Below are 23,110 nucleotides of genomic sequence, written 5' to 3'. Positions count from 1 at the left end.
TTTCCTCAAGAAAAAACCTGCCAGAGTACTTACTGATGTTGTTATCTGGCCCAGGGCCAATGTAATTGTTTTATTCAGCAGTTTTAACTCCAGGAAGATTTCTCCGGAATGCTTGACAAAGTCCTAAGAGTAGCCTGAGAATAGAGCAGACGGCATCCATGTTTTAACAGCTGGTGTCTGACCTCTTTCAGAAGACTGCAGGAGGTGGCGAGCTGACAGGGGAGACAGTGCTTTTCCTTAAATGATCAACTTCTTAAGCTCTGAGCCTGGATGTGAGTACTTAGCCTTGACCCCAGTGGCTCCCTTCTGCCCCACCTGCCAATTCAAGAGGCGCTGAGTCACCTGCTCATGACTGTTTTTTAAGCGTTCTGAACCACTAAATGCAGTTTTTCTCAAAGGGACATCTGTGATCACTTGCTCTGAGGCAGACAGGTGCTTCTAGAATGGAGAAAGTTCCTTCGAAGAGAAACAACAGTGAGGAATAGGAGGCTAAATGTCAGAAGACTGAGGGAAAGTAAAGCTGGACCGTCCGGAAGCGAGTTTGAAGTACTAATGACTGGGTGGAACAGAACGTCAGCGCTGCTTACCGTTCAAGAAGCTATGAATGGCGGACATGGGTTTCAAATCCAAGCCCCTCTATCTATTATGACTTTGGGCAAATTACTTAATATCTCTGTTCTCAGTTTTCTCATTTGTAAAATGGGGATAATAGTACTGAGAATTCAAGTGAAAGCAGAACAGCGCTTGGCACACCGTAAGCACCTGTGTAAGTGGCAGTTACGGTTAGCACTTCAGGCTGTGCCTGTCCCTGAAGCAGTGCTATTTCTGAGAGTTAGAAACTAAATCGGCACCCCGAGATGAGTGCACTTTGCACACCAGGCCTCGAGGTTCCTGCGGGCTCGGTGTGCCGCCCGGAGGTGGCTGCGCTAAGACAAACGGGAGGCCAGTGGAGCTTCCCAACCTGGACAACCCCCTTCCCCTTGGGGGATCTCGAATAAAAGGGCAGATTCTGATTCAGCAGGTCCGGGGTGGGGCCCGCATTCCGCGTTTCTAGGCTCCCAGGTGATGCTGTGCTGCTGGCCATTCGACCACAGGGAGATGCTGCAGCGCGATGGAATGGGCATCAGCACAGGTGGTTCTAGAGTTAAGAAATCGGCGTTCACACACTAACTCTACTGGCATTGTCACCTTGAGCAAGTTCAGTCCTCTGAGCTCCCATTTTTCATGTGTAAAATGGAGTTAATAACTACTTCCTTAGGTTACTATGACGATAGATGAAATAAAGTACTCTCTGCACGGTATCTGATGGGCATAATAAAAGGAAGCCACTTCTATTGCTAAAAGACTATTAACAGTCTTTTACCTAGGTTCTTGAAGGGAGACTTATTTTTACTATATATGCGTTCATGCCTTTTGAATTTTACATTCCATGACTTATTTGAGATGCATATCAAAGACTCCCTCTGTTAGCTCGAGTAAGGGCTGCGTAGCCGACTGGTTGGGAGCCTGGGCCCAAATCTTGGCTCCACCACTGACTCACTGTTGCTTCACACGTTACTTCACCTCTGTACCTGTGTACTTTCTCATCTATGAGGAAGGGATGATAACGCCCATCTCACAGAGTTATCTGAGGGTTAAATTAGTGCCTGCCACAGAGCGAGTACTATTTAGGGTTTATTATTTATTACCCGCTTCCTGCTGAAGGCGAGGTAGTTGAACGATTCTGGAAGTGGATGGAGGTGGACAGAGAGGGGTTCTGTTCCCAGCCAAGTCGCTCCTGTCCAGCGGAACTGCCGCAGGGGCAATCTGGTGGCTATTCCAGCAAAGGGCCTCCCAAGGCAGAAATTATAGACCTATTGTGACTTCAGCCACAACTTCTCTCTGCTTTATTTGGGACACAAAGTGGTTAGTTATAAAGACATATGGATCAGATAAGGGAGCAGAGCTCCTCAGCTGAGGCTGCAGGCAGGGGACTTGCAGGAGTCACATGTTTTTTGAGGCAGGTGTGGAGCCCATCTTTTTAGGAGTAGTAGAGAGAACTTCTGCATATATATATATATATATATATATATATTTTAGTGTGTATATATATATGTTCACTGTCTAGCAATCATTTTTTTTTTTTTTTTGAGGAAGATTAGCCCTGAGCTAACATCTGCCACCAATCCTCCTCTTTTTGCTGAGGAAGACTGGCCCTGAGCTAACATCCGTGCCCATCTTCCTCTACTTTATATGTGGGACGCCTACCACAGCATGGCTTACCAAGCAGTGCTATGTCCGGACCTGGGATCCGAACCGGTGAACCCCAGGCTGCTGAAGCAGAACGTGCGCAGTTAACCGCTGCGCCACCGGGCCGGCCCCTTTCTAGCAATCTTATAGGTTGTTCCAGTTACTACTGATTGGTGTATAACAAAATACCCCAAACTCGGTGGTATAAAATAATCACCATATTTATCATTCTCCCCATTTTGTGGGTCAGGAATTTGGAAGGGCATAGGGTGGACAGCTCGTCGCGTTCCACAATGTCTGGGGCCTCAGTGAGGAAGAAACTCGGGAGCTGGGGGCGACCCCATGTCTGGGATTCCTTACAGTGTCTGTCTTCATTCAGCTGGGGCCTCAGCTGGAAGAGGTGCACGTGGCCTCACCACAGGGCCTTAGGCTTCCTCCCCACACAGCGGCCTCAGGCTAGGCAAACTTCCTACACGGAGGCTCGGGGCTCCACAGAGGATTGTTCCAGCTAAAAAACCGGGCACTACACTGCCCTTTAAGGCCTCGCCATGGATATCACACAGCGTTATTTCAGCTGCGTTGTATCAGCTACAAGCGAATCCTAAGCCCCCAAATTCCAGTGGGGGAGAATTAGACTACCTCTTAAGGGGGGAGTGGTAAGGTTCTAGAGGAGCATGTGGGTCAGGAGATACTGGTTTTGGGGTTTTTTGGAAAATATAACCTGCCACATATGCTTTCCTTGAAAAGGACAATTTGTTACACAGGGAAGTCAGGAACTCTGGCCCTATTTGGGGGTCTTCCTGAGGGTCTCATATGGTATAAATGTTATACATAAGAATATAATAGCAGTCAACAGAGTGCGTGCCAGGCACTGTTCTCAGTTAACTCATTTACCACAACACCCTCTGAAGGAGGTACTGTGGTTATCCCCCATTTACAGATGAAGCACGTGGATGTTAAATAATTTGTCCAAGGTCACACAGCTTCTGAAGAAGAACTGGAATTTGAACCCTGGCAAGCTGGTGCTAGGTCCATGCGCTTCATCATTAGACTATCTTACCATTCAATGTGTACATTTAATTTACTCACTCATTCAGTCATTGGCATATTTATTGTATACCTACTATGTGCCAAGCACTGTGCTGGGTACCATTTGTCAGTGGTGAGAGCAGTGGAAAGTTCTGACCTCATGAGCTTATAGAATACATATCATAATAGCTAATGGAGATGGATTTTTGAATCAGCATTTTAAAGTGCAATTTTAGGGAAAATAAATTACTGCTATTGAACTAAATATTTATGGCACCTTATTTAAAGCAGCTGAAAAGGATTCAGGAAACCGGCAGGTGTCCTTGTCTTATGAATGGTGAGGGTGGTGGGATGAGAGTGGAGGCTGAGAGCATGGACTCAGAAGCCAGGCTGCTCGTAATCAAATCCGGGCTCTAGCACTTCCTAGCAGTTTAACCTCGGGCGACCCTGCTCCCTCACGTGTAAAGTGGGGATAGTATTACCTACCTCTGAGGGCAGCCGAGATATAAGATGGGCACCTAGAACACGGCCAGGAGCGAGCCAGCACTGTGTTGACGACGATGCCCGGCAGCAGGACCGGCCTGTTCACGCCGTGGCGCAACGCTGACATCTAGTGGCCAGTTTCCAGGGCTAGCTCTCCATGAGTAAAAGCAGTTTCCACCAAACATACCTGTTTTCTGTAATGTAACACCTCAGCCCCGGACCTTTCTCTTCAGACTCTAGAGCGCCTGGGTATTCCACAAGGGTCGCCAGAATAACGTTCTGGGGAGCAACTGCTTTAAAGTGAGACAACACGCAAGGTACAAAGCGTAGAAACTGCCTGGGAAATAACCCCTACTACTTCTGGAGCCCTTATGTGAGACAATCCAAACCTCACTAGTCTGTGAGGTTGGTACCATGATCCCCACCTTATAAGTGAGGGAACTGAGGCTTGGAGAGGTTCTGTGACTCGCTCAGGGTCACAAAGCTGCTGAGAGGGCCTGGGCTCTGAATCTAAGGTCTGGCCCTAGGGCAGGAGCTTACCACCCCATCGCCTTCTTTCCTCTGTGGCCTGGGACCATCTGCCCTGCTTGCTGCTGGGGACCAGAGAGCTGCAGCAGTTAGGGAGCAGGCTGGCAGGCAGAACTTGGACTGCTAAGGCACAGGCTGCTGATCAGGAAAACCCCATCAGAGGCCTGCCCTGCCCGGCATGGAGGACCATCCCAGCAGCCTGGGATGCCCCCAGGGAGCAGGGGGAGAAGAGGCCAGAGATGCCTGTCATCCCAGATGCAGTGGAAATCGATCAGAAAGCTGATTCCTCAAAAAAGGGATCTCCATGTCTCAGCCCTCTGCACGCTTGTGGGGCTTGAGGATACCTCGTGGAAGAGGAAGATGAGGAGCGGCTTATGTGTTTACCTTTAATTATAAAAGAATTACATGCTTGTTAAAAAACACAGAATACAGAAATACATAAAGTGAAAAATGTGAGTGCCTCATCTGCCTTCTCTTCAACCCACTGCTCAGAAGTCAACTGTATTTGTCATGTGTCCTTCCAGCTCTTTTTCTCTTTCTTTCAATATCCCACACCCCCAAGTAGATGCAAGAGCTCTTTTTTAAAAAACAAAAATAAGATTATTCTGTACATACTGGTCTGCAAGTTGTTTTTTTTCATTTAATGTCATAGAGGACCTCATCCTATAAACTGGCAATTTAAATGCGTCAGAGCTTAGTGTTTCTAAGAACCCTCTGTAGGTTATTTTGAAGAACACAATCCTTGGGTTATGCAAATAATCAATCCCTAATAACTTTATATGTTGAATCTCTGCCTCCTCTTGTAGGATTCAGCTGAGATGTGGGGCAGCTGCCAGGTGAGGAGGCAAAAGGAAATCCTTGTGTGATTCTTTATCGGCAATTTCTCACTTTTTCCACAGAAGCAGTGAGAGGACAGGTTGCCTGAATATTCCTCGCATTAAGCACAAATAAACGTAAACACTGAGCATCCTTCTTTTCTTCAGTAGTTTCACATTTGTCAAGAAAGGCAGATCACAACGGATACCACAGAAATGCAAAGGATCATAAGAGAATACTATGAAAAACTATATGCCAACAAACTGGACAACCTAGAAGGAAGGCATACATTCCTAGACTCTTACAAGCTCCCAAAACTGAAGCAGGAAGAAACAGAGAATCTGAACAGACCAATCACAAGTAAAGAAATTGAAACAGTAATCAAAAACCTCCCCCAAAATAAAAGTCCAGGACCAGACGGCTTCTCTGGAGAATTCTACCAAACATTCAAAGAAGATTTAATACCTATCCTTCTCAAACTATTCCAGAAAATTGAGGAAGATGGAGTACTCCCTAACACATTGTATGAAGCCAACATCACTCTGATCCCCAAACCTGACAAGGACAACACAAGAAAGAGAACTACAGGCCGATATCACTGATGAACATAGATGCAAAAGTCCTCAACAAAATTTTGGCAAACTGAACACAGCAATACATCAAAAAGATTATACACCATGATCAAGTGGGATTTATACCAGGGACACAGGGATGGTTCAACATCCACAAGTCAATCAACATGATACACCACATTAACAAAATGAGAAACAAAAACCACATGATCATCTCAATAGATGCAGAGAAAGCATTCGACAAGATCCAACATCCATTTATGATAAAAATCCTCAATAAAATGGGTATAGAAGGAAAGTACCTCAACATAATAAGGGCCATATATGACAAACCCACACCGAACATCATACTCAATGGGCAAAAACCGAAAGCCATCCCTCTCAGAACAGGAACAAGACAAGGGTTTCCACTCTCACCACTCTTATTCAACATAGTCCTGGAGGTTTTGGCCAGAGCAATTCGGCAGGAAAAAGAAATACAAGGAATCCAAATAGGCAATGAAGAAGTGAAACTCTCACTGTTTGCAGACGACATGATCTTATATATAGATAACCCCAAAGATTCCATTGGAAAACTATTAGACATCATCAACAGCTACAGCAAAGTTGCAGGGTATAAAATCAACATACATAAATCAGTAGCATTTCTATACACAAACAATGAACCAACAGAAAAAGAACTCAAGAACACAGTCCCATTCACAATCGCAACAAAGAGAATAAAATACCTTGGCATAAATTTAACTAAGGAAGTGAAAGACCTATACAACAAAAACTACAAGACTTTCCTGAAAGAAATTGATAACGACATAAAGAGATGGAAAGACATTCTATGCACGTGGATTGGAAGGATAAACATAGTTAAAATATCCATACTACCTAAAGCAATCTACAGATTCAACACTATCGCAGTCAGAATCCCAATGACATTCTTTACAGAAATAGAACAAAGAATCCTAAAATTCATATGGGGCAACAAAAGACCCCGAATTGCTAAAGCAATCCTGAGAAAAAAGAACAAAGCTGGAGGCATCACAATCCCTGACTTCAAAGCATACTACAAAGCTACAGTAATCAAAACAGCATGGTATTGGTACAAAAACAGGTGCACAGATCAATGGAACAGAATTGAAAGCCCAGAAATAAAACCACACACCTATGGACAGCTAATCTTTGACAAAGGAGCCGAGGGCCTACAATGGAGAAAAGAAAGTCTCTTCAACATACGGTGCTGGGAAAACTGGACAGCCACATGTAAAAGAATGAAAATTGACCATTCTTTTTCACCATTCACAAAAGTAAACTCAAAATGGATCAAAGACCTAATGATTAGACCTGAAACCATAAGGCTTCCAGAAGAAAATATAGGCAGTACACTCTTTGGCATCAGTATCAAAAGGATCTTTTTGGACACCACTTCTTCTCAGACAAGGGAAACAATAGAAAGAATAAACAAATGCGACTTCATCAGACTAAAGAGCTTCTTCAAGGCAAGGGAAAACAGGATTGAAACAAAAAAACAACGCACTAATTGGGAAAAAATATTTACAAGTTATTTATCTGACAAAGGGTTAATCTCCATAATATATAAAGAACTCACACAGCTCAACAACAAAAAATCAAACAACCCGATCAAAAAATGGGCAGGGGACATGATCAGACATTTCTCCAAAGAAGATATACGGATGGCCAATAGACACATGAAAAGATGCTCATCATCACTAATCATCAGGGAAATGCAAATCAAAACTACACTAAGATATCACCTTACACCTGTTAGAATGGCAAAAATAACCAAAACAAAAAGTGACAAATGTTGGAGAGGTTGTGGAGAAAAAGGAACCCTCATACACTGTTGGTGGGAATGCAAACTGGTGCAGCCACTATGGAAAACAGTATGGAAATTTCTCAAAAAATTAAAAATAGAAATACCATATGACCCAGCCATCCCAGTACTGGGTATCTATCCTAAGAACTTGAAATCAGCAATTCCAAAAGTCGCATGCACCCCTATGTTCATTATAGCATTATTTCCAATAGCCAAGATGTGGAAGCAACCTAAGTGGCCATCAACCGATGACTGGATAAAGAAGATATGGTATATATACACACACACACACACACACACACACACACACACACACACACACACTGGAATACTACTCAGCCATAAAAAAGGGTAAAATTATAAAATCATCCCATTCACAACAACGTGGATGGACCTTGAGGGTATTACGTTAAGTGAAATAAGCCAGATAGAGAAAGACGAACTCTGTATGACTCCACTCACAGGTGGAAGTTAAACATGTAGACAAAGAGAACTGATGGGTGGCTACCAGGGGAAAGTTGGGGTGGGGGGGTGGGCACAAAGGGTGAAGTGGTGCGCCTACAACACGACTGACAATAACGTGTACAACTGAAATTTCACAAGCTTGTGAACTATCATAATCTTAATAAAAAGTAAAAAAAAAATTGGGGGCCCTCACATTGCTGATCATCTGAGGGCCTAGCCAGCCTTTTATTAAGGAGCCTCTGCTTTGTCGCCTACTCACTGATATTCAGGTCTTCCACAAACACCTGGGGAGCACCTACCATGTGCCAGGCATTGGGGCTCTCACTGGAACACAGTTAAGCGAGGTGGACACTTGTCTTCACCTAACAACCAGTTACGATACAGGGCATCCCGTCAACTCTGATTTCCTGAGTGTTTACTATGTGCCAGGCCAGGGGTGTGCTCAGCCAGTCCCTACAGTGAGAGCTGATTTCTCGATTTTCAGGAACATTAAAAACCAGAGACAAACACAGCCATTATTAAAAATTAAATTACATAAACTTAGGCTTAAAGAACTTAGATTAAAAACTCATCACTTCTTAATTATGTTACCACATTTTACATTTTTCTATTATGGATGTTCTTGATGTTATTTCCCTTTACTGTGTCTGGAGGGAGGGTGTACGATTGCAGCAGCTCTTCCCAATTCTGAGTTCACAGACCTCACACTGGCAGTCTGAAATCGGCAGCGACGGGAGTATTTACACCATGGAAATCGGCAAACGCTACAACTCAGGGTTTGATTTGTTGCTGACTGTCCACTCAAGGAAGCGTTGGGGAAAATGTTAATTATGCGGAATAAACTTGAACGTGTATGCTTTCTGGAGCCTTTACACTGTGAATAGCACAAAACATGAAGGAAACACGCTTCCAGTACCTGAACACTATTAATTGGCTCAGCCGGGCCGTCCATTGCTTGCACCATCGAGGTATGCGTGGAGCTCCAAGAGCCAAGATGGGAAGCAGGCAAACAGGGAGCAAGTTCGCAAGCATGAAGATCCGAAGCTGCGTTTCATTGTTTCATTTTACTTTTTAACATACAGGAAAATGAGGCAACATTCGTGTCAGAGCTACACTCCTTTGTCAACGGCAATGAGGCGAGGGACTTATGTGCTGGGTGGGAGAGTCATCAACCACTTATCTGTGGTCTGATTTTGTCACACTATTGTTGGTGACAGTTATAAAAACTCACGTGGATTTTGCAAGGCATGCTGAAGTTACAGCCATGCGGAATGAACAATAAAGAGTGTTGCGAACAACGCGGCCCCTGCACACACATTCTTTCCGAGAGGGGGTGTTCCCCACTGCGCCGGGCGCCGAGCAGGGGCTGGGTCCCCAGGGAGCTCGGCTTGGGCGGGGCCCAGGCGCCCCGCCCCGTAAAGCAGTGGGGCCGGAGCGGACGGACAGCGAACGACCCTTCCCAGAGCCGCCGCCAGGGGGCGCGCGCGCGACGCAGCGTGGAGCTTCGCGCTTTGTCCCCCCGCGCGGCCCGTCGCCCGCCGCCGCGGCGGGAAAATCCGACTGGGCCTTCCCGGCTGCCGCCTCTCTCTGGCCCCGCGCGCCTGCCTGGTCGGCTCGCTGTGATGGAGGAGGACGACGGGGCCGAGGAGCAGCAGCGATTCTCTTACCGGCAGGTACAGGGGGAGGACGGCGTCGAGTTTCTGGAGAGAAAAAGGCCCCGAGGTCTCAGCCCGTTTCGGTGCCCGCACCCCGGGGGCGGAGGGCGCGCCCTGGGCGGCTCCGGCCTCCTCCTGCGCCTGCGCCAGCTGTGCTGCCGCGGGGGCTGCTGGGAGGCGGTTTCTGCGGTAACGCGCGCGAGTTGGAGTGCGGCGGCAGCGGGGCAAGAGTCCGGGGAAGCGCGGCCAGTGCCCGAGTGCGGCGGCGGGGCCGACCTGTGGCCCAGTGACCGCCACAGTCTCCCTCTCAGAAGGGCTGGTTGTGCGGGTGGGATGTGAGCGCCCAGGGGGAGTCCGGGCGAGGCGCCCAGCACGGTGCTGGCACGAAGTCTTGGCCCCTGTCACCCGCGCGCTGTCCCTCCTGCGGCTGAGGGCCGGCCCCGGAGCCTGGAGGCGCCGCCGGCCGTGCGGGCCGGAGCCCAGCCTTCGGAGGGCGTCGATCAGTTTTCTCATGGGGAGAATCGGAGTGATCAGAACCGTCACCCGGGGAGTCGCGGGTATTCGGTCCTTCCTTTAATCAGCCCCGGGAAGGAGCACAGCGCGGCCGAGTCGGGAGCATAACGGCGCTGTAACGAGGTGAAACCCGGGGACCAGGGTGGCGGCCTCGGGATTAGCCGGAGACTAACGTGGGAGTTTCCTTCCTGCGAAGTGTTAAATTTCAGGAGCCGTGTACCCGCCCCCCCCATTTTGAGTTCAGCCCTTCAGAAAAAGTCACAATAGTGCACTCAACACCCGTGTGCCCTTCACCTCCGTTCACTAATTGTTAACGTTTTGTTGATTCTTTTTCTCTGAATTTTTTGAGAATTAATTGCAGATGTCGTGACACTACTTTCAAATTTTAATACTTTAGTATGCATCTCCCACCGACAAGGGCGTTCTACATAATCTCGTTGATCACACTCAGGAGGTTTAATGTTGACAAAATCCTATTATCTAATGTTCAGTGCACATTCAGATTTCCTCAGTTGTCCCTAGGACGTTTCTTCGGTGGACTTTTATCTTCCTCCAGGATACATGACTGGTCTCTCTGGCCCTCCTTGGAACAGTTCTCCGCTCTTTGTCTTTCATGACACTGACCGTGGTGAAGAGTCCGTTCATGGCGAGCGTGTAGTGGAGACAAACACCTGGAGAGCAGGGCTGTCCTTTTCCTTTCTGTGTTCCCAGCCCCTAGGCGCAGAGCCTGGCTCTCAGTAGACAATAAATGCTCGCCGAGTGAATAACTTTGCAAAGATGGGCTGGGGCTGAGAAATGTGACCTTCTTTGTGCCGTGGTGAGCCGGTTGAGGGTCCTGCCGGTCGTCCAACCAGCTGTTCTTGGCACGGGGTGGACAGTAGTGAACAACACTGACAGGGTGCTGCCCTTGAGGGGTTTAGAGTCTAGTGGCTTAGCCTCTGAGTGCAGTGATGTCTGTGGCCCTGAAGAAGGCACTTAGCCGTCTCCAGGAGGCGTGCAGGAGGAGGAGGGACAGAAAACCTTCCTGGAATATTCAGAAGGGTCCCTGTCCTATACCCCGCCCCTACTTCCTCCCAACACGAACCTAAAAAAGATGACCTTGGAGCCTCTTTATTCAGGGTGATGGTCCCTTTGTCTCCTCCTACCACATGCCTCAACTTACCCAGTCTTGTGACTTCTGGAACTAAGGAAGTTAGGTGCCTTGCTTACCTGCCAGGCCTCTGCCTGGAGTCCTGGGCTTGTGTTTTTGCAGTTCCTCCTCATCTTGCCTCAACTGTGAACACTTGCTGGTAGACTTTGTACTATCTTGGGCTCAGCTGTCACCGTGTCCAGTTCAGTTCTGTCTCCAGCACAGAGATGGAGCACACGCAGGTGCTCAACAAATGTGTTGACCTGGGACCGAGACCTTGGCTTAGCTGGTTTTGCTTCTTTTTTTTGGTTGTTGGGGTTTTTTGTTTGTTTGTTTTCTTTTGGTGAGGAAGATTCGCCCTGAGCTTACATCCGTTTCCAATCCCCCCCCCCTTTTTTTTTGACTGAGGAAGATTAGCCCTGAGCTAACACCTGTGCCAATCCTCTATTTTGTATGTGGGATGCCTCCATAGCATGGCTGATGAGTGGAGTAGGTCCGTTCCCGGGATCTGAACCTGTGAACCCAGACTGCTGAAGCATAGCACATGAAACTTTAACCACTGGCCCACTGGGCCGGCCCCTTGGTTTTGCTTCTTTACTCTTGTGCATGGGGGAAAGATATGTTTTCCTGTATCTGAAAAGGGTTGCTGAGGAGCGGTGAGGGTCCGTGCTGAGGTGGGCTAGCAAAGCGGCACATGAAAGGAGCCTGTCCCTGTGTTGTCCTGATCATTCATCCTTTGTCACATGCAGGCCTGGGGCTGGCAGGGACTTGGAGCAGAGGGATGGGATCCTTTGGCATTTATGTGATTAACGCTCATCTGGGGGCAGAATTCCCATCTGGTTTTTCATGGCGTTTCCCCGACACCTGGCGTATGCCTTAACTCTGTAGGACCTTGGCACGTACCTGTGAAAGAACTGAGTAAAGTCACCCAGATACTTTGCAAGTGCCAGTCTAACTTCTCTCCCCAGTGACCTGCCATCGTAATTCCTTATCTTTACTTGACCTAAATCATAACCATTAGCTAGGAAGTAATGTTTCTACAAGTCACACTCCAGAGGGCCTCATTAATTTATTAGTACACTTGAAAAGTCACTCAGCCATCGTGGAAAGTGCTCAAGGAATTAGGCTGAGCAGACCCTCTCCTTGGTCTTAATTTTCTCAGGTGTGAAAGCTCTTATTTGCAACCTTATCCATGAAGTATTTTGATTTTTGCTTCAGAGGCTGAAGGCAGCAGTTCACTACACTGTCGGTTGTCTTTGTGAGGAAGTCGCACTGGACAAAGAGATACAGTTCAGCAAACAGACCATCGCAGCAATTTCGGAGGTGACTTTCCGACAGTGCGGTATGAAGCCATGGTCTTTCTCTACTTGGATAGAAATCCCAAAGGTTGATTTTGCCCAGGAGAATGTGTGGGTGTGTGCTGGGCTTGTCTTACCAACAGACGGAGAACAGCATCGGGCACTATTCATGAAACAGTTATTTTCTTGGCTGTAAGATTGATTTGGATATTTTATGGAAAGAACTTTTTTTTTCTATTACCCTAACACTGGGACATTAGCACCTTATTTTATCGTGTTTTAAACTGCCTGGAACATTAGATATTAAATTTTTTATTTCATTGCTTTATCACATTTTTATATCACCCATAGTTTATTTGACAGCTGAACTTGTGGCATTGGTATTTGCTTGACTTTAGAGGAAATTAATGTCCTTGCAAGTCCTAACTTGCAGCAAAATTTAAAGTTAAGGGATAGTTTCCAGGAAGGAAAGGTGTAGTCACAATTACCAGAAGGCTTGTAATAACGGGTCGAGTGTGCCGGGAAGGAGAAGGCAGTCAGAGCGAATAAAATGGAAAGGTTCCTGTCCCGTGATGGGGCTGCCGGAAGTGCCTCCTCCCACCTGTAAAAGGGTTTATTGTATTAGTCCCTGTACGTGCTGTAGAGATCGAGATTTCACTTCTCTCCCTTCTGAAATAAGATAAGCGTAGCTAAAGCGCATCTTTTTCTCTTTCAGAAAATTTTGCCAAAGACCTTGAAATGTTTGCAAGGTGGGTAAAGAGCTTGATTATCTGATGCTGTTTGTTTACATTCTATTGATACTCTCCATCTGGTGGTGTATTTCTGCTTTATTCATTTTTTTCTTTTTTGTATTTTGTGGAGGCGTCTCTAATCATGATTCTGCAAGAATATGACATCTGCTTTAATCACATCCATTCAGACTTGATTTGGCATTTTTTGATATTTTCCAAGTATTTTTTGTTGAAGAGCCAAAGTTATTCAGTTCCAGGTTAAAAAGATATGAATAACAGCTCCAGGCCTCAGAATGTGCGTGGTGTGCATGCTTTTAAGATCATCTCTGCAGGGTGGTGTGATGCTGGGGATGCGGCGCCTGGGCTCCGGGCCCTGCGTCCCGAACTGGGCCTCGCTGTGCTCCTGCCGGTGATTGCCCGCAGGTGTGGGGACAATGACAGCAGGCACACGGCCACCAGCAGCTTGCATTTGCCGCGTTTCTTACGAATGAGACATAGGCTCCTTGAAAAGGGGGTGACTTGCTTTCAGCTGCTAAAGCTGTAGCTTTTACAGGTGATTTATGCTTGTCTCCTCAATTAGTACCTCAGGTAATTGAAAACAATTGCAACAAATTGCTTTTATGAAGCACTTTGAGTGACTGAGGCCTGAAAGGGCTAAAGCTTTCTAATGCTGCCACTTCTGATTTGGTCCAGCATCTCCCACACCTCTTACTTTTCACCTTGCTCCTATTAGCTCTTTGTTTCTCCGGTGGATATTTTGAATGAATTAAAGCAGTAGGTTCTCAGAGGGCAGGCTCTAAATCTTTCCTATTCCTGTATATATGAGTCCCTAAAAACCGCTTAGCATCTTCAACTTGGCCAAAAGGGATAAGATGATATTATGGGACACTGATTGCTCATATGGTTTATTCATTGTTAATTCAGGTGGTTGCCCCTTATGTGTGGCCCATTATCTATCCCCTCCCCCTTGTGTGTCTCCCGTGAAACACATTTATCACCTTTACTTGCCATTTCTTTTTTTTGAAAATACAAACCCTTTTTCTTACAAAGGGAGATGCAAAAATGTAAATAAACAAATGATTATTTGATTTGAACATAAAATTTATTAGCGTAGAGCAGGGTTTCTCCACCTCAGCGCCACTGACATTGGGACCAGATGATTCTTTGTCATGGTGGGGACTGTCCTGTGCCTTGTAGGATGTTTAGTGGCATCTCTGGCCTTTACCCCCTAGATGCCAGTAGTAAGCCCCCAGTTGTGACTTTTCTTACCATTTCTGTGTTAGCTGTGGGAAAAGACAATGAACATTTTTAAATCCTCCTGTAAAAATACTAGAAATAAAATGAAATTAGAAATATTTAGCATTGTAATATGTTGAGCTTTCAGGTACTCTGTTTTTTTTATAATTACATTAAGAGGTTGAGTTCCTTTTGGGTACTGAGGGGGAGGTGGTATGTGTGTGCCACTTGGACTGTGAGCTTCACAAGAAGGACGTCAGCTTTTGAGTAAAGCTGTCTGTGTAAAGGCTGTCGGCTGCTGTTGTCCAAGTGAGACCGTCAGGCAGAGGCTTTGCTAATAGTAAGAGATGCCTCATCTTCTGCAGTGTCCAAGTGGTATCCCAGTTTTCTCTTATATAGGAAATCCTGTTTTGTTTGGTTTTTTTCTTCTTCTCCCCAAAGCCCCCCAGTACGTAGTTGTATATTCTAGTTGTAGGTCCTTCTGGCTCTGCTATGTGGGATGCTGCCTCAGCGTGGCTTGATGAGAGGTGCTAGATCCGTGCCCAGGATCCGAACTGGTGAATCCCTGCGCCACTGAAGCAGAATGTGCCAACTTAATCACTCAGCCATGGGGCTGGCCCCACAAAATCCTGTTTTAAAGTTTGGCACTGAGTAAGATTGATATTCCTAGAAGGCCAACTTTGTTTATCCTGGGCTTTGAGTTTTCCCTGTCACCCAGTCTGTATTCCTAGAACTATGAGTACTATGAGAAGTCTGGAATATGTACTGTTTCAGGTCAACTATATATTAAATTGTCTTTGTAGGCTGGCTGGGAACCTACTAGTATTCGTAACATTGTTTCTATGAGAAAATGCATTTAAATTCTAAATAATCAGTTCACCTATAAATTTTGGGAAATCATCTCCTGATTTAAGTTGTGAATTTCCTTTATTTAGCTTTGAAATCTCTAGAATTATACTTCTTGTTGATATTGTAAAGATGAAACATTTTGAAGAAGATAGATATTCTACAGTAAATAAATTCTAGGAACATTTTGGGAATAGTGTTTAAAACCTGTGTAGTTAAAAGTGTTATATGAAAAATTGCTGTGTTATTTTCCCTAGAGTAAGTTTCTGGAGTCAGAGGTTTGATTTAGGACGTCTCTGGTGTCCAGTGGCTGGCACAGGTTACACCTGCCCCTCCATCTAGGAAAGTGTTAACATTCGAATGTGGTGCAGAGATAGCAGGTGATGAGCTGAGTGGTAGAGAGGATTGACTTAGTTGTTTCCTAAACATTTCCTTGTGAACAGATAAGCTAACCTGACTCTGTAAATAGTTTGGTATGCTGCTTCTCTTGACGGCACTTTACGAAGAATGTAAATCTCGACAGAGCAGCCTGATGGTGTGATTGAGATGAGGGCCACACTGTGTCCATGGCACTTAATGTCCTCCACTCGGGACATTTGTGGATGCTATTATATCACCTTCTCTATGACTTCTTTTCTCCTCTCCCCTATCCTGGTCTTTGCAGGTGGCTAATTAGAAGTTATCTCCTGAAATGGATCTTATCTGAGGACAGGCGGATATTGTCAATCATGAGGAGATGACAAGTGATATCTGCCCATTTAACAGGATGGGAAGGTTAATTTGACCAAATTACAGAGTATAATTTCTGTGTGATTTTATCTTTAACTCAACAGATACTCAGTGAGGACTTTGTATATTCAGCCCACTTTGCTGGTTATTAAGGATACAAGATTCCTACTTATTCCTACTTATAAAGTTCCTACTTATTTTTGGAGGAAGTTAGAAATGGCATGAAAGGTGTAATTAGAGTAATAAATTATTGAGTAGAGTGTATTATCTCAAATTACCTTCAAAGCAAAGATAAGAAAACTGGGATGAGAATTTGAGTCCAAGCTGTAAGCAAGAAAGAGACTCCAGTTTAAAGCATGTTCTTTGTTCTGCCTGAGCTGCTGTTGAGGGAATGCGTTGCCTCCTTGGTGGGAAAGGGGTATTAGGAGACATCTGCCTGAGCTTTTCCTGTAATTCAGCCCTTGGAGAGAGATGGAGGATCTTGGTATAAGTGGAGCCATGGCTCCGTGGAAATTCCCTGTTTTCTGTTCTGCGTCTGTTTAAGCAGAGGCTGTCTTTGTACTGTGAGACTGTGCCATTTTCTGTTTCACTAAAGGTGACACTGACCTGCTTCTTGCTTTTTCTGGGTGTTCACTGTGACTGTTGTGACCGAGGAAGTCACTTTTGGAAGGGTGTAACCCCCCAGACTCCTTTTCATGCTCACATTCTTCAGGCAACCTTGGCCCTCAGGTGGAGGTGGATGGATGGGCTTCTGCTTCCTCTCAGTCTCTTTATTTAATTAGTATCTTGGCTAGTCACTTCACTCATTTTTGTGTCACTGTTGCTTAATGACCTTAATCCAAAAAGATAGGCTACTTAGAGATCCTTGCTAGTTTGAAGTCTGACCATGAACTTCTGTGTTTCATCAAAACTTTAACTAATACCAAACATTTTGGTGACTTGTTTCTGCCCTTTCTACAGACATGCGAAAAGAAGTACAATTAACACTGAAGATGTGAAGCTCTTAGCCAGGAGGAGTAATTCATTGGTGAGAGATGAATTTCTTTCCTCACTCCCCTTTCCCATCAGAATACATTATTCCCAATTAATCACTTGCAGCCATGAAGTGATTCCCCAGGGCACCTTGCATTAAAAACGAGAGATGGTTGAACCATTCAGACCTGCCTGTAATTTATGGTCTTTCTTTCATTATGATGGATCTTGCTAAGCCAATTTGAAGATTTCTAATAAGCACTCTCTGGATTTCATAATTTGCCTTTTTTGTAATATCTCAAAACTTTGGCCCCATGTTTCATTTACAGCATGATGTCAGAGACAGGTCACAGGCTAGTGTATGGGGATAGTTTCATTATGGTGCCCCCGATTCTGACGGGCCGGGTATGGAAGGAGTATCTGTACAGCTGGGGTGTGCAGGACATTGAGCACATTTTCTCTCTTTTCAAAGAAGTCTAGAAGTCGTCTTGACCAAGCCCTCATTTTACAGGTGATGTTGTGGTCATCCCAGGGTAGTGACTGTGCATGATGGCAGGTCTGGGACACCTTTGAGGTTTCCTGACTTAGTCTAATCCTAGCAGTTAAAATACTTTATGTTCCTCCCCATAATGTGCATTCCTCCCCATAATGTGAGCTCCCCAAGGGCAGGGATGTTTGTCTCTTTCTTCCCTGCTCCATCTGCCATGCCTAGAAGAGGGCCTGGTGCACGGTAGGCATTCAGTAAACAGCTGTTGAATGAATGAATTTGTATAGCAATTGACAGTTTCCAAGGGGCTTTTATAGGTATTATTTTACATACATTATTTGAACCTCATAACCACCCTGTGAGGGTTGTTTTTTTTTTTTCTTCTCTTTTTCCCCAAATCCCCCCAGTACATAGTTGTATATTTTAGTTGTGGGTCCTTCTAGTTGTGTCACGTGGGATGCCGCCTCAGTGTGGCTTGATGAGCGGTGCCATGTCTGCGCCCAGGATCCGAACCAGCGAAACCCTGGGCTACTGCAGAGGAGCGCGTGAACTTAACCACTTGACCACGGGGCCGGCCCCAAGAGTTTTCAATAACACAACTCATCAGCCCCATTTTATAGGGCAGGCACCTGGAATTCAGGAACTTTCCAAAGTTAAATACAAAGCTCTCTGGTTGATAGCTGAACATTAGCCATCTAACCCTTAGCCATCTAAACTTTAGCCATCTAACAACGCTATTTCCACTGGGTCTCTTTTCTACTTCTGCTATTCTAATATCCCTTCTCCAAAGTTTGGGTCAAGGTTAAGGATGATATGATTCCTAAGTAAAACAGCCACGGTGCCTGGCGGTGCTGAGAAAGACATCTCTCTCTCCATCAATTCTGTGCAGTGTCATAACTGTTACTCGGTCTGCTTCAGTGAGCAGTTTCTATCTTTTGCAAAGGAATGGTCAATTCAGCACATCTTAGAATATTAATTGGGAAGTTATCTGCCTATTGCATATTTGTTTATTTCAGAATATTGTTTTTATTTTGGACTCTTAATTTCTTTCATCTGACAGAAGCTTATTACTGAAGAGTTGCAGCTAAATTTATGCATTTGACTAAATCCTCCCTGAGGACAGGGACCTTGTCCTGTTTACCTTGTATCCCTAATATCTGGCACACAGTAGTTGCTCAGTAATTTTAGTTGGATAGATTTGGGGAGATGTTGACTATATTTGTGCTTTGTACAGTGTATTTGTAATTGGCATGCCTTCAGCAAGCTCCAGGTTTTAATTCTTTTGCTTCCTCAAGGAATTCTTACCTATTTGGTAGGATATGTGAGTAGTAGTAAGTTGATTTTTGCAGTTGATTCCTTCTTCCAGAAAAAATTGTGAAGCTCTATTTAAGTCTAAGGAATATAACCCAGGCTTTTCCACCCAAATTCTCTGGGCAGGAGTTGTTGGGAGCAGGTATATATTTCCCCCCCCCCTTAGGCTTATAAAATGGCTTTACAACCAGATAAAAATATAATTCTTTACATTTTTTTTGTAGCTAAAATATATCACAGAGAAAAATGAAGAGATTGCTCAGTTTAACCTAGAACGAAAAGCAAAGAAGAAAAAGAAGTCAGAGGATGAAAATAAAAATTCAACAGAGCAAGCAGAGGCTGGAGTAGTGGAAAGTGAGAATTAAACTGTCACCACTGGAAAAAAGCAGCCTTCAGCAGGTAGAGCCACCAAAAATGTGTATTGCCACAAAGGGAATTTTAAAGAGTTGAGTGGAGATTTAAAAAAAAAAAAAAGGGCTAAGAGGCATTTTGTGCTGTATTCTCCAAGTCATTGACTGCAAAAGCTAGTTTAAAAGACAACTAGAGGGGCTGGCCTGGTGGTGCAGCAGTTAAGTGTGCACGTTCCACTTTGGCAGCCCAGGGTTTACTGGTTTGGATCCCCGGTGCGGACATGGCACCGCTTGACATGCCATGCTGTGGCAGGTGTCCCACATATAAAGCATCTATAAAGAAGATGGGCACGGATGTTTACTCAGGGCCAGTCTTCCTCAGCAAAAAGAGGAGGATTGGCAGCAGATGTTAGCTCAGGGCTAATCTTCCTCAAAAAAAAAAGGAGAACTGGAAACTCTTAAGCAAAATACTCCCATGTCTTACGTACATAAAAGAGGCATGTGTTTGGTATATACGGGAAGTTATATCTATTGCAATTAATGAAATTGTGTCAGCAATTAAATATGGTTGACTTTTTCAAGTAAAAATTATAGTTATTTCTTATTCTTTTACAGAATTTTTCAGGCTGACAGTCCCTAAAAAATGAACAAAGCTATATTTATTTAGTTCTTTTGATTACCAATGTTGTTTTTAAACCCATGTCTCTTGTGATCACAAAGTAAAAAGGTAGCTGTTTGGAAAAGATCCTTTTTACTTTTTAAAGGTAATTTTTCTCCAGAAACACAGTTTATGTGACTTTTCTCTGGCTATTTTGTAATTAAACTGTGGTTCTACTGGACAGAAGTTTTGCTTGAGAGGAAAACCTGGACTACTCCAAAACATTTCAGTGTGTCTCCTCTGTTTCAGTTTGTGAGAGATGAGGCTTCCGAGAGCCCCAGTTCTGCTGTCTTCTCTTTGGCATTTCTTAGAGGTCCAGAGCTTGCCTTTTGCCTAATGGAGCAATAGGGATAAGAAAAGGGATGGGCATCCTCACAGCCCTTTCTGTGTGCCAGACACTGCTCTGGGTGCTCCATTTAGTACCTCATTGGATCTTCACAACTTTATCAGGATAGATCTGATTATCTCCATTTTACTCATGTGCAAACCAAAGCTTGAAGAGGTTAACCAAGTGCCCGGGATCTGTTGACCAGTAGAGATTCACATTCTGGGTACTGACTGTAGAGGGAGCAAGAGAGAAAAATGCATGTAGTTGGATAACTTATATCATTCCTGCCGAAATATGATTCACAAAAGACACCCCCAAGTCTAACTCTCAAAGGGAGAGGATAAGTCATAGTCACAGTAAAGCATTGAATCCAAACTTCATAATTTTCAGGTTCTACAATTAACTAATCATTTGATCTCAGATAATAAAACATCTGTGTGTTATATCAGTGAAAGAAATGGGAATCATAAAGCCTTCCATCCTTATAGTCGTTCCAGTCAGAGATCCATATGTTAGCAGTTTCATTTTTGGATAAGCTCCCTTTAAACTGCTGGTCAAGGAGAGTTTAGAGACTAGCTATAGACACTTTGTGCTTTCCAAAGGTTGACAGACTTAGATTTGCATCCTGGCTCTGCTGAACTCCTCCAGGGACAGACAGCCCTTTCTGTTATTGGACACTAATTGTTACAAGTTTCTTCTGTATGTAGAGAAAAGTCTTCCACTTTCTCACTTCTATCTAGGTCCTAGTTCTGCCCTTTAGAATAAGCAGTCTTGGGGCTGGCCCGGTGGCTGAGTGGTTAAGTTCGTGCACTCTGCTTTGGCTGCCCAGGGTTTCACAGGTTTGGATCCTGGCGTGGACATGGCACTGCTCATCAGGCCATGCTGAGGTGGCATCCCACATGCCACAACTAGAAGGACCCACAACTAAAAATATATACAACTATGTACCAGGTGGCTTTGGAGAGAAGAAGGAAAAATAAAATCTTTAAAAAAAGAAATATATATATAGACAACTATATAGTGGGGGGCTTTGGGGAGAAAAAGGAAAAATAAAGTCTTTAAAGTAAGCAATCTTTGTTTTTCAAAATAATTCAGTACTGAGTTCCTTTTTGTTTTTGTTTTTTTTTTAAAGATTTCATTTTTTCCTTTTTCTCCCCAAAGCCCCCCCCGGTACATAGTTGTATATTCTTCCTTGTGGGTCCTTCTAGTTGTGGTATGTGGGACGCTGCCTCAGCGTGGTTTGGTGAGCAGTGCCATGTCCACGCCCAGGATTCGAACCAACGAAACACTGGGCCGCCTGCTGCGGAGCGCGCGAACTTAACCACTCGGCCAGGGGCCAGCCCCAATGAGTTCCTTTTTGTTTTGGTTTTTTTCAGGGGAAGATTGACCCTAAGCTAACATCTGTTGCCAGTCTTCCTCCTTTTTCTTCCTTTCCCCACCGCCAAGCCCTAGTACATAGTTGTGTTTAGTTGCAAATTTTTGTAATTCTTCCATGTGAGCTGCCACCACAGCATGGCTACTGACAGACGAGTGGTGTGATTCTGTGCCCAGGAACCGAACCCAGGCCACTGAAGCAGAGTGCACTAAATTTAACCACTAGGCCTTGGGCTAGCCCCTATCCTCATTTTATAGATGAGGAAACTGAGGCCACAGAGAAGTTAATTAAATGAGAAAGCCAGGAGTTTAGTCTAGAGCCCTCACCTTAAAGTACTAAGATAAGTTGCCACCTCCTTGCAAACAGTCAGTAGTAAGATAAGACAAAACCTTCCTCCGAGGGCCGGCTCCGTGGCCAAGTGGTTAAATTCGTGCGCTCCGCTGTGGCGGCCCAGGGTTCAGATCCTGGTCGCGGACATGGCACTGCTCCTCAGGCCACGTTGAGGTGGCGTCCCACATCCCATAACTAGAAGGACCTGCAACTAAGATATACATATACAACTATGTATGGGGGGTGGTTTGGGGAGATAAAGCAGGAAAAAAAAAAAAAAAAGATTGGCAACAGTTGTTAGCCCAGGTGCCAATCTTTAAAAAAAAAAACCTTCCTCCATCTGCAGCACACACCCCTCCTCGGCACACTTAGTGCTGCCCTGAAAATGGCCTTTCCTTTCACTTGTAGAGTGTGTATCCTGCCCCTTAGCTAGGCTGTAACCACCCTGTTGGGGTGGATGGCGTGGGTCCCTTGTAGTGCTACGTATATGCTAGGTGCTCAGAATGTTTAATGAGTCCATTGAGTAAAATCTGCAAAATATACTAAGGATATAAGAAGCTGGCTGAGCTGCCATGAATTTCTCATCTGCAAGAATTTCTCAAAAATGTTAACACTATATGTGGGAATTATCTTAGGGAAAAAATTATGGTACAGAAAAAAAGGACTAAGCAACGTGAAGTGGATGAGCCATGGGTCATCAGGCTATGTCAATTTTACCTAGGGTCTTAAAACAACAAGGCTGTGATGAAATGAAATTTAAGATTGAGATTTCCCTTGTGAAGGGGTACGAAACAGAACTTTAGAAAACTGTAAATGTCAGTGTTCACTTCTGGAAAGAGCCATCACCTCTGCGGTTGCTTTACTTCCATTTGGAACCTTGCCTTGGATGCTGGTCATCTTTAGTAGGTTTGTAGTAGATGTCTCAGACTTTACTAGCTATCACAGTTGGGTGAAGAGGGTCTGTGCATTTTTTTGGGTGCTTCTGAAACTGAGACCTGTGAGGAGCAGTCAGGAGGCAGCACAGAGGAGTTCATGTTCTCAGCAGTGGCAGCAGCATCAGGAGGAGAGTAAGCCTGGGAGCTGGTCAAGTGTAGGTCATTCAGTAAGAAATACGTTTTACACCTGACACACACACGAAACAATATTTATCTTTACTCCACCTGATGCACTCTAATTTCTATTTCATTCAAAAAAAAAAGGAAAGTGCTAGTT

The 23,110-nt window shown here is 44.8% G+C and overlaps 1 protein-coding gene across 1 annotated transcript; it reads left to right on the top strand.

Moving 5' to 3' along the window:
- Positions 1 to 9,457: 9,457 nt before the first annotated feature.
- Positions 9,458 to 19,222, top strand: CENPS (centromere protein S). The gene is made up of 5 exons (XM_014849818.3): positions 9,458 to 9,623; positions 12,466 to 12,589; positions 13,261 to 13,294; positions 17,048 to 17,114; positions 19,082 to 19,222. The coding sequence occupies exons 1-5, from the start codon at positions 9,573 to 9,575 to the stop codon at positions 19,220 to 19,222; spliced, it is 417 nt and encodes a 138-aa protein (XP_014705304.1). The 5' UTR covers positions 9,458 to 9,572.
- The last annotated feature ends 3,888 nt before the right edge of the window (positions 19,223 to 23,110 follow it).

The sequence above is a fragment of the Equus asinus genome, chromosome 5 (assembly GCF_041296235.1).
Source record: "Equus asinus isolate D_3611 breed Donkey chromosome 5, EquAss-T2T_v2, whole genome shotgun sequence".
NCBI classification, from domain to species: Eukaryota; Metazoa; Chordata; class Mammalia; order Perissodactyla; family Equidae; genus Equus; species Equus asinus.
Note: the sequence above shows the minus strand (reverse complement) of the source record. Positions and strands in the feature narration are given on the sequence as shown.

Bases quoted from the DNA above. Each gene is read 5' to 3' on its own strand.
- CENPS (XM_014849818.3), top strand. From the start codon at position 9,573: ATGGAGGAGGACGACGGGGCCGAGGAGCAGCAGCGATTCTCTTACCGG. The intron at 9,624-12,465 runs GTACAGGGGGAG...TTTTTGCTTCAG, and splicing joins AGCGATTCTCTTACCGGCAG to AGGCTGAAGGCAGCAGTTCA. The intron at 17,115-19,081 runs GTGAGAGATGAA...TTTTTTTTGTAG, and splicing joins CCAGGAGGAGTAATTCATTG to CTAAAATATATCACAGAGAA.